Source organism: Taurulus bubalis (assembly GCF_910589615.1).
Source record: "Taurulus bubalis genome assembly, chromosome: 7".
Taxonomy (NCBI): domain Eukaryota; kingdom Metazoa; phylum Chordata; class Actinopteri; order Perciformes; family Cottidae; genus Taurulus; species Taurulus bubalis.
Window position 1 is genome coordinate 2,050,001 of NC_136595.1, and position 12,071 is coordinate 2,062,071.

At 43.5% G+C, this 12,071-nt stretch overlaps 1 protein-coding gene across 1 annotated transcript in view; it reads left to right on the plus strand.

Moving 5' to 3' along the window:
- The window catches only part of mcf2l2 (MCF.2 cell line derived transforming sequence-like 2), a 129,175-nt gene that overhangs the window by 32,927 nt on the left and 84,177 nt on the right, over positions 1-12,071 (plus strand). Inside the window, exons 3-13 of the mRNA XM_079221414.1 lie at positions 1-68; positions 579-669; positions 2,714-2,833; positions 3,621-3,737; positions 3,831-3,980; positions 5,038-5,162; positions 5,269-5,383; positions 6,112-6,231; positions 6,755-6,946; positions 11,476-11,667; positions 11,756-11,942. The exon at positions 1-68 is cut by the window's left edge and continues 47 nt beyond it. Coding sequence (XP_079077540.1) covers positions 1-68; positions 579-669; positions 2,714-2,833; positions 3,621-3,737; positions 3,831-3,980; positions 5,038-5,162; positions 5,269-5,383; positions 6,112-6,231; positions 6,755-6,946; positions 11,476-11,667; positions 11,756-11,942 — 1,477 coding nt within the window. The remainder of the gene's footprint in view (positions 69-578; positions 670-2,713; positions 2,834-3,620; positions 3,738-3,830; positions 3,981-5,037; positions 5,163-5,268; positions 5,384-6,111; positions 6,232-6,754; positions 6,947-11,475; positions 11,668-11,755; positions 11,943-12,071) is intronic.

Below are 12,071 nucleotides of genomic sequence, written 5' to 3' on the forward strand. Positions count from 1 at the left end.
TCAGGTTTCAGTGAAGTGCCGGAGGATGACTTCCTCAACGTGGTCACTTACCTGACCAGCATACCCAGGTACTCGCTCACACTGGTTTCCATGGGGGTTATCCGCACATAATCAGACTCTCACTGGACCCCAATAACATTGTGTTCATTAACATTACATGAACCGCTCATGTTAGGCTGCATGGCTTCCACTGTTCAGCCGATGGACCTGGTATTATGAGCGTTACTAGTCAAACAAACACAGAACTTTCACTCAGGAGATCTATGTTTGTGTCTCATGTGAAAAGTCTACGTTGACTTATTTAACTTGTGTGACGACCGACATGTATGTTGGAGCTAAGAAACAGTTTGTACGTACGTTACCTAACATCATAATTAATCTGTCCTCTGTGATTCTGTTGGGTTCTTTGCACAAACTCAACATTAAAACACAAAACTGATTTAAAGTTTCATGAAAATAGCACATATTGGTGTAGAGATGTTTTTGCTCTTCAGTGAGCTGCGTGTGCAGAGCTCATCAGTTTAGAGCATTTTCTGCACATGAAGCAGCGCTCAGCTCTTCCTCCCTCCTGCCTGCAGCCTGGACGCTGCCAGCATCGGCTTCATCATCATCATCGACCGGAGGAAGGACAAATGGAGCGCCGTGAAGGCCTCTCTCTCCCGGATCGCTGTAAGTTATATATAAATATGTACGTTAATATAATGAATAAAGCGATAACATATATATGGTAAATAGATTCACCCATTCATACACTGATGGGAGGAGCTACCATGAAGGAACCACCTGTCAATCAGGACTAACATTCATGCACTGATGGGAGGAGCTACCATGAAGGAACCACCTGTCCATCAGGACTAACTAACATTCACACTGATGGGAGGACAGGGACTAGCAGAGCCGGGGATCGAACCAACGATCCTCTGATTGAAGGACGACTCTGTTCTACCACTGAGCCGCGGTCGCCCCGATGTAGAGATATAGAGACAGACTGGTGGACTGGTTATAGTGGGAGAAACAGACTGAGACTGGTTATAGTGGGAGAAACAGACAGACTGAGACTGGTTATAGTGGGAGAAACAGACTGAGACTGGTTATAGTGGGAGAAAGAGGCTGAGTGGACTGGTTATAGTGGACTAGCAGAGTAATTGTTCATTATGTAATTGTCATTCTTTTAAAGCTACACTAAATGGTTGTATATTTATAATAGATATTAATTTCTGTGCACATGCTTCACATGTGTCCCAGAGTCTAAGGAGTCAGTCCTTCTGACCCTCAGGTTACAAATCCATGAGTTGTTCATGAGGTTCAATCAAAGACGTCTGTCTCATCTCAGATTACTTCATGCTGTCAAAGGTCTGAAGTACAGACGTAACACTTTTAAATATTTCATAGCATAGATAATTCACTAAAGCATAAAATAACCATGATTGTCTGTAGCAGCGTTTCTTTACGCCTCCAGTTATGTGACAACCATGTCATCCTGAGGATGCCTCATAAAACCATGACGTGCTTCTGGGCTTTTAAATAGTTTGTCTTGAGCGGCGAGGCCACGGTTAGTTCAATGACTCTCCGTTCATGAGCTCATGACATCACAGGTATTATTCATACGTTTGTTTGGATGTCGGCTTTTTATGACCTGTGAGTCACAGACACATGTATGTGAGTCACAGACACATGTATGTGAGTCACAGACACATGTATGTGAGTCACAGACACATGTATGTGAGTCACAGACACATGTATGTGACTCACATACATGTGTCTGTGCTGCTGGTCCAGAATAAGGTGCGGTAATAATTTGGTCCTTTTGATGGTTTGATAGCAGCACCCTTTAACCTTCCTCTTGTGTTAGCGTTCTGTTAGCATCTCTTGTGTTAGCTTTCTGTTAGCATCTCTTGTGTAAACGGGTCGCTTTTGACCCGTGTCTTAAATCAGCTGTAAAATACACTAAAAACAATAATCTATCCTCCAATGTGTTCCTCATCTCTTGGTGACCTTGTTAGGCTTCCTTATCCATGAAAATATTGTTGTATGTTTTAATATTTTTGGTGTGGGCCTCTGGGCCTTTTCTTTGTCAGGATACCTTGATTTCAATTAAAGAAATGTTAAAATGAACCTCAAGAGAATCGTATGAATAAATAAAAGGTTGTTGTGTTACCTGACTATTACTCAGGGGTATTAGATCACATCTCTTAAATAAATTAGTTTTCTTTATTTTTTCATTTTAATATTATTAACTATAGTAACATATACAGCGCTACGGGTCAATTTCAACCCAAATATATTTACTTCAAGAAAAAGGCTTTTTTCAGCAATAGAACTTTAATAAATAACACAAAATGAAAAGCAGAACAAGTCATAACACAACATATAGATTTGTGAGGTCAAACAAACAACAACCAATCAAGCAAATCTTATTTTTATAACTGGGTCAAACCGACCCTAACAACATAGAGGTCATCATTATGTATTTTGTTGAAATAGAGATTCCTGACAAAGTCAAAAAGCCTTGACGCTACAAACATATTTATGTGTTTCTTTAATGCATTTAAAACCTAAAACACAAGAGGAAGGTTGAGCATATGCAATCACACGCGTCCGTCTCGGTCGCCGTGGTTACTGACTCTTTGGACAGTTGTTGCATGTCACACCGCCACACACACATGCATGCATGACGGGATGCCTCAGAGATGCATTGTGGCCGTGTTCCTAGGGGGCGTTTCCAGGGAACCTGCAGCTGGTGCTGGTGCTGCGGCCCTCCAGGTTCTTCCAGAGGGCCATCGCAGACATGGGGATGAAGCTGCACAAAGATGACTTTAAAATGAAGGTACCGGTAAGCATGTTCAGTACCGACCATCTAGCTGCAACCATCAGGAACTGTTATTCCATTTTTGTGATTGCATGATCAATAAATGATGCAGGAAATACAATATGTGTATCCATGTTGCCTCAGCTGGATGAGGCATCCTCATTAAAACGTTCTGATGAGGAAACCCAAGCTGCACGGAGAACTCAAGTTCAGTACAGTGGTGCAGCAAAGTTAAAGTTCAGATAACATCCACAGCTGTACAGCTTGTGACATCACATCTTCCTCCTATTATGAGCTCAACAAGGTTCACTGGTGTGAAGGTTGAGTCCTTTCATCAGTTACTTCCACAAATACTTTGATCCTGTTAATATACAGGTTGTAATAAATCAAGTGTCACCATCATCATGGAGTCCAGGATGTAGATCTGCAAGTTTAGTGCCATTCAAATGTTAATTATATGTATTAATAATAACAGGTAGTGATTAATAATCCACTTTGGTAAAGATGATGGACGCACAAGAGACAGATTTAAAAAGAACGGTCAAACTGTATTGACCCTTAGTCCCTATGAGACTCCAAAAAGGCAGCATCCTACATGTCCCATAATGCAACTCACTAGCTAAACTGTCAAACTGGCCATGCCTGAGCGTCTTTCAAATTCCATATTCCATATTCCAGAATAGTCTGTGTCTCAGGCTCTGTTTTTAATTAGTTGTGGGAGCTGAGATCATCTTGCTGACCTCACTGAGGTTATTGTGTTTTAAAGACGTTCTAGAACTGTTTTCTTGGTCATGTTTGACTGCGTGTGCAGATTGTGATGCTGAACTCGCTGTCGGACCTGCACGGCTACGTGGATAAGGGCCAGCTGACCCGGGAGCTGGGCGGAAGCCTGGAGTACTGCCACAGCCAGTGGATACACCACCGAACCGTGAGTCCACCAACAGGGACGGGCAGCTTTCCACAAGGACAGTGGCATCCTCGGCCTCTGCAGCCTCACACCTGGGTCCTTTTCTCTCTACAGGCCATAGAGAACTTTGCCATGACAGTGAAAAGCACGGCCCAGATGTTACAGAAGTTCGGCACTGACCTGGCGGAGACGGAGCTGCCCAACGACGTCCAGTGCACCAAAGACCTGCTGACGGCACACAGCGACAAGCACAGCAACCTGAAGGTGAGCTAGGAGCTCTAATGCAGCGACACACACCCTCAGAGACACGACACGGACTCATTTGTACCCATCAGCTGTTATCAGCCTCACAGAGAGGAGGGAGAAGGGGCCTGGTACTCCTACTAGGAGGTTCAGAAGGCTGTTATAATCATATATATACATATATATACATGTATATATATACATATATATATAAAAATACATATATATATATATATATATATATATATATATATGTATGTATATATATATCAGTAGTTATTGTCAAACAATATCTTCCCAATCTCTACATGATGTTTTTGTCAACCTTAATTATTTTGTGATGGATATATATATATATATATATATATATATATATATATATATATATATATATATATATAGCACATGGTTGACCACCGGCAGTAATAACAGAACAACATCTGGTGCCTTTAGTGATGATGACTGACCAGAGGAGGCAGTCAGGTGACGTAGTATCCAGGTGACAGAGCCTGCATGTTGAGGTCTGGGTTGGTGGATACACACAACAAACCCACGACCTTCACCCAGGAGACTGTGGTTCTGTCCCATGTGAAAGCAATAGTCACAATTGACTTTTGAACTAATGTCAGTTCCCTAACGAACATACTTGTTTCAACAACAATCTTCTTCTAGGCGTAACTGAGAGGTTTTGTTGCCTAAACATTAAGTTTTGTTTCATTTCACAGCGTTAACTTTCCCTTTCTAATCGTGGTATGTGCAGTTTGTCCCGTGTTCCAGTAATAACTGTAACTGGGACTTCACACACACACCAGAACCAGAACCAGTCTAACCCAACCTAAACCTCATCTTACCCCTAAGCAAACCAAGACTTTACCACAACATGTGAGGATTGACGTCATGGGGACCTACACACACACACACACACACACACACACACACACACACACACACACACACACACACACACACACACACACACACACACACACACACACACACACACACACACACACACTCTCTGTGCTGTTCATTAGATGGTAATGATGTTCTTTCCCATGCTTCTTTGTCTCCAAACCAGGATGAACTGAAGCTGGCCCTGAAGCAGGGCACCACGTTGCTGGGCTGCATCAAGGAGCAGGCGGCCAAGTCGGAGAACCACAGACTCAACCCGGACGAGACGGAGAACCAAACCACGGTGGAGAGGTGCCAACGCTTTCCTTCCTTATCCATGCATCTCAGTGGTGAACACGGCGATGCGGTCCTGCATACCTCTCTGTGTCTGTAACGACGTTCCTGCTGTGTGTTGCAGGCTGCTAGCCCAGCTGGATGAGACGGAGAACGCCTTTGAACAGTTCTGGTGTAAACACCATCTGAAACTGGAGCAGTGCCTGCAGCTCCGCCACTTTGAGCAGGACTTCAGAGAGGTATGTCTGAGCATCTGCTGCCTGCCTCTGGCCTGCAGGCGCCTCTTCACACAGCTTCAGACGACGCAAGCTGGAAAGTCAGCTTTGAATAACATGCTAAACCCTCGTGCCTCACTTTTAAAAGTAGCTCTGATGTCCGGAGAGGACAACAATGGCTGTCAAAAAAACTGCCAAAAATGTTAAATTTATATTATTTTCTGCTTTTTATACCAACATTATAACTACCACTCATTTCAGAATGTTAAGCCTGTATATGCCTGTTTTTAACATGATAGTAAAACTTAGTAAAACTCAAATCCCGAGCTCTAGATTGAAAGCCTGAGGGCAGTGTTATTAAAAAAAAATTGTAATGAGTTTCAGTGCAACATGTTAGCTGTGGCGGGTCTAAGTGTCTGTATTTTGGCAACATATTTGTTCTTCAAAAATTAAAAATTTGAAAAAATAAAAACTTCAAACTGCTGCCAAAATGAATGCCACATGCATCGACACCAAAAAATGATAAAAATGTAAAAGCCAAAAGTGTCCCTTGTGATGCATAAGCGGTAAGAAAACTGCCCGTCTGAGTCAGTTTAAAGTTGTTCATACATCTATTTCATCTCTAATAATCGTTTAATTTTACATTTCTAACTTTGGATAATGATCATCTGAAGCTGAGTCTGGATACGAGGAAAAGAGAATACTATTACGTTGTGATTGAGTTGTCTTCTGTCCTCTCTGTGCTTCTCCAGGTCAAAGTGTCTCTGGACAGTTTGATGGACATTCTAACCGGCCAATCAGATATCGGGGATTGTGTGGCCAGAGTGGAACACCTGCTGAACGACCTGAAAACACTGGAGGAGAAGGCTCTGGTTAGTCTCTCTCTCTCTCTCTCTCTCTCTCTCTCTCTCTCTCTCTCTCTCTCTCTCTCTCTTTATCGCTTTCTCTTTCTCTCTTTCTCACTCTACACACACACACACACACACACACACACACACACACACACACACACACACACACACACACACACACACACACACACACACACACACACACAACTTCAGGTCATTTCAAGCAGTCAAAACCAAATCAATTCACTACTTCACCTTTTATAACGGCTGTATAAGTTGTAATGACTTTATCCTTAGGAATTAAATCGTGTATTAATGATTTATAAATCACTTGCTAATAAAGCTGCTTCTTATGCCTCAAGCGTCCTGCTTGCTTCATCAGGAAAATTCTTCAAGTCCATAACATCTGCTTCATAAAGGCTCTATCCTGAATTAGTGTTTTGTAAATCTTGGTAAAAAACAGCACCGACAATATGAGCATATCTGCGTGTGAATCGTTAATGGCGTGGTGCTTCCTGGTTGTGCTTCCTGGTTGTGCTTCCAGCCCACGCTGGAGAAGGCCCAGCTGCACGCGCTGCACGGGGACCAGCTGATCCAGAGCAGCCACTACGCCGTGGACTCCATCCGGCCCAAATGCGTGGAGCTGCGGAGGGTCTGTGACGACTTCAGCAACGAGTCCAAGAAGAAGACGGACGTCTTGTCCAAATCCCTGCAGATCCACATGGGCATCGATAAGGTGAGGATGTGATAGCCGATAGGCGTGTTGCCCAGAAACACACATTTCTGGGCAACACGCCATTGGTTTCAATGTCGTAATGTGCTCCATATTTTGCATAAAAGCCCTTGACATGTATTCATTTGCTCTAAGGGACGTCATAACAAATTAGGGACATTTCATGGCAATTGTCTGGACCAAAAGGACTGACCGGCCTTTACCACCGCCATGCTGTTGGCGTGGGCTCTTAACACGTCTTTAAAGATAAGATAAGATAATCCTTTATTAATCCCGCACTGGGGAAATTGCAGGATTACAGCAGCCTTGCAACAAGAGAGACACATAGTAAAACAATCAAGTCATATAAATAACAGTAAACAGTAAGAAAAAACTTAAATTAAAGTGACATTCATTGATTTATTTGGCAACTTGAGGACAGTGGAACACTAATATGTACGTAGAAATGTGCATGTTCATCTGTACATGAAATAAGTGCGCGCACAAAATGACCTTCTAATTCATGACGTGTTCATCGGCCAATTTAGTTGTCACCATCGTGCTTATGTTTGTGAATCATTCTAAAATGAAAGGTGCATGCCTGCTCTTCACAATCAGCATACTGTCACGCCCACGTTTCTCTATATAAGATGACACATTTGCATGAGGGTTTGTCACCAGTAGAAAGCAGAGAAGTTGTTGTAAAAGTGAGAAGCCTGAAAAAAAAAAAATTATTTGACCTTTAAGTTTATGTGAAAGAATAACCGACCAGAAAAAAAATATAACAAGGCCTAAAACAAGGTTAGTGAAAGCAGTGACATTGCAGACCATAATAGAACGTGGATGGTGAGAGTGTGTGTGTGTGTGTGTCTCTCCGTCTCCAGCAGCTGGAGTGTGTTTACCCGTGAGAAACAGGTGGGTCATGCACTGTCCTCCTGTGGTCACATTCAAACAAGCCATTCATTGATCTACAACTGGTTGTTCCAGTAATACCATTTGTTTTCCCTATGTTTAATATCCGGTTGCAAACAACTTGCAGCAGGTAAGCCTGCAATGCAAAACAGGAAAACCATTCGTGTGTACAACTCCAGCCTGCATTAACACAAAAGATCCTTTGACTGCAGCACTGATGCAAATCAGAGGAACTTCACAAAATGCACATCTAATGCAATGCATCGCATTCTTACACCGAAATAATGTCAAAGAAACACTGATAGAATGAACCAAAATATACCAGAGCCTGTTCTATGGCAGCAGAGATCTGGCCACGAATGAACTCTGCCAATGCCGATGACACCCTGCATCTTATCAGCTACCTCGCACAGAGGGATCCATTCGTTGAGAATCCATCACTGTTCAACATCGCCAATGGCATGGCGGCCCAAAAAGGAGTCAATGTTGACTGATCAAGAGAAATTTGGGAAGATATTCTAGACTCCATGGTCGGGATATCTGTAGAAGATTAGGTCTTCAGGAAAGCTGACCAGGCCACGACACTTGGATCTGTAACGGTGGATCCACAGTTGATATTTCAGAGGTTGGTAACTGTAGAACAGCGTTCAGAAGATGTTTCATCCTTATTCAAGTATGAGCTCTGCATTCATCCACCTGCACTGTTTGAATCAGCTGCACTCGCCCTGCAGGCAAATAAGGCAACACTGGCCGATGTGCTCTGGAAGTCTATGAAGGGAGAGCAACAAGAACCCAGTGCAAATGTCCAGTATGTGCTAGATGGTGATGCTCTACTTCATCGCCAAGAGGATCTACATTTGACAGTGTGTGTCAAATGTACGTTGTGTACGTCACACATAAGTATGAGGCTGCTGACGAACAGGGGCTTGTGCTGGTGTGACAGTACACTTCAATGGTGACATGATGATTCAATCAAAGAAAGAGGATTTCCTGAACAAGGCAAACAAACAGCGATTCATCCATTATCTGAGCGACAAGCTGGAGAGAGCTGGCTGTAGCATAGACCAGGCAACGCACGACGCCGACGTGTTGATTGTTCAAACAGCAGTTGCTTCTGCCCAATCAAAAGACACTGTAATGATCGGGGGGTGACCCAGACTTGCTGATGCTCCTACATGTCAAAATGGACGCATACGAGTTGTTCATGGCACCAGAGCCTAAACAATCCACCCCAAAAGAAGAGAGTCTGGTGCATAAAACAATCCAGGGAGTTGCTCGGTCCTAAACTTTTTGATCATCTGCTCTTTGTCCACGCAATTTCAGGCTGTGATACTACCTCTTGCCTGTTTGGTTTAGGGAAGGACGTGGCAGTCAAGAAAATTGAGAATGACCCTTTGTTCTACAATCAGGCCAAACCGCCGACGTGGAATCCCAAAGTCTACCACCAACCTCTGGCTCTAAGTGTCACAGCCGTTGTGTGTACTATCAGGTTATGGAATGGAAACATACCTGCATCAATATGAGACCAGAGGATTTTGGATGAAACGTTGTTGACGGGAGATATCTGCCAATAAGACCGACCAACCAGCCGCTCCATCAGAACTCCTGGATGTCATCCGTTGAAGCTGTAAAAAGGACTGTACCACCGGAGGTGCACATGCCGAAAATATGGCTTGCCTTGCACACATGTGTGCAGAGAATGCCGTGGTGTAAGCTGTACCAACTCTCAGTTACCAGACTTGTCAAATGCATATGATGACGACGGTTGAGTTGGACCCAGTCCAACGGTGTATTAACTACAATGATCAATCACTGTATTGACAATATCATGTTGTGTCACCTTTCTGTTATACTCTTTATGTGTAGAATTTATGTTGATGAGTGTGTTACTAAAGTACGATGTAGTGAATAAACTTGAAAATACTTACCTGCCTTGATTATATTAGTATACAATTTCATTCAATGAAATATGTCGTATATCAGTGCAAATATAAGATTTTTTCCCATGATTATTGCATCCAATCAAATCGTAACCTAATTGAAATGATTCCTTATGTCCAAAAAATGTATAATAGCATTTTTAATCATTCATTCAATCAATGTCTCTTCTGATAGTGGAGATATGAGACATTATATATTTATGGCGGCCATCTTGGATCTTTGCATATTTAACCTATTTCCGCAACAGTAATTTCTTAGGACTTTTAGTATGTTATTCAGGACATCTTATAAGGGACCTCAGTGCCCAAATCAATTCTGTTGCAGTTTGGATGGTTAAATTGGCTAGATTGCCTGGACTACAACGGGGAGCAATTCGGGGTTCAGTGTCTTGCTCAAGGACACATCGACATGGACTAGCGGAGCCGGGGCTCGAAATACGGGCATGCTAACCACTGAGCCGCAGTCACCCTATTCACCCAATGAATGAACAATCCACTCATAGGCCTGACACTGTCTTGTGAAAGGATCAGTTGTGTTTGAATAGCTCTATAACTGGATCATAATCAATATTAGTAGTAGATCAAATGATAAAGGAGTGAAAGGAGTCGCACCCATCAGCTCCACAAAGCTTCACAGCCTCTCTTCGTTCACTAATGAGGTTTCAGACACTGAAGAAACAAGGCATAGAAACCAATTAAAAGAGATGATACCAGATTCCAAGGCAATTACAGGAGAACAAAACCTCATTCAGCAACGACAACAAACAGACGAAGAGCAATGAAAGTCAATGGGCCGGTATAACCAGTGAGTGACTGATGGGGAAGTCAATGAGGGACACAGGGAACTCATCAGACCGGGCCAACAATCAAAAGAACCACAAGGCAGGAAGTGAAGTGAGAAAGAAGAAATGTAGTGGAAGCATGTAGAACAACAGTTTCTGGATTCTCTTCTCTGTTGTCTGATGATCTCTCAGTCTTGGTTCTAAAGTCGGTCTGCCACACGAGGCTTTCTGCTACCTCGTCATCTTAACAGCCGTTGGGTTCCATCTCACACTTTGCGCATTCACTGTCATAAAGTTGACTAACACATTTAGTCAGTGGCGGGCCGTGCATTTCCTACCTGCACATTCAAATCACTCTATCAGCTGTTAAAGAATCCGCCCAGCTTGTCAAACTAAAGATCTGATTTGTTGAAGTCCATGACAATCAACCACAACGTCCACTCTCAGTGTACTTTAATCTGCAAAGGCTTAAACTGCTTTGCTGACATAGAGACACAGGAGAGAAAGAATCTGATTGGAGGGAAGCTTCTCCTTCAAACCAGCTAAAGTGCTGCAGCTGAAGACTGCAAGCAGAGCAACAGAGGAAGACAAAAAAAATGGTAATACCTGTAGTGTATTTGTGAAAAACAATTAAATTATAAAATAGCTATAACGTTTGTATTCTGTTTTAGGCCAGCAGTGAAGGCTTAACAGGCCCTGATGGCCCACCACTGCATTTAATGTAGTTGTGCGAAAACAATTTTCCTGTACAACGCAGGATTGTTACCATTATTTCGGGTGCACTGACTTTCAGTTTGACCGCCAGGTGAAGTGGTTTAATAATAATCTGGATTGGCTTGTTTGTAACATGTCTGCCCTTGGGGAGGGTTGATGTTGGCTCCATTGAAACCGTACCCTGTCTGCATTCTGCTGTGTACAGGTGAACCAGTGGTGTGAGTCTGGCATCTACCTGCTGGCCTCCCAGGCGGTGGATAAGTGTCAGTCACAGGAAGGGGCGGAGTCCGCACTGACGGACATTGAGCGCTTCCTGGAGTCTGCAGAAAAGAACCAGCTGACTGAACTGAGGAACCTCCACAACCAGTATGAGGTGGTCCTGTCCGAGGATATCAAGGTACGGTGCACAGCTTGCAGTATGACTGGAGACCCTGGTGCAAAATGGATGATGAAGCAGGATTGGTGGTGATGCATTCTGTCTGCAGGCCAATGTCCTGAAGGCCCTGAAGCGCCTGGAGGACGTCCAGGAGATGTTTCAGAAGCGCCACGTCAGTCTGAAGAGGCTGTCGGCTAAACAGACGAGGCCCGTCCAGCCGGTGGCCCCCCGGCCCGAGTCCTCTCCGAAACGGCCCGCGGTGAAGAACCCGCCCAGAACTACAGGGAGCCAGCAGCGTGAGTTGGATGTTGCTATGATGAGCTCACGTGTTGCAGTCCATGACCCTCGAGCTGCAAACTGAAATAGTTGTCAGTCTTTTCATTGCCATAATCTGAACTCATCTGACGACTGCATGCATGTAAGGT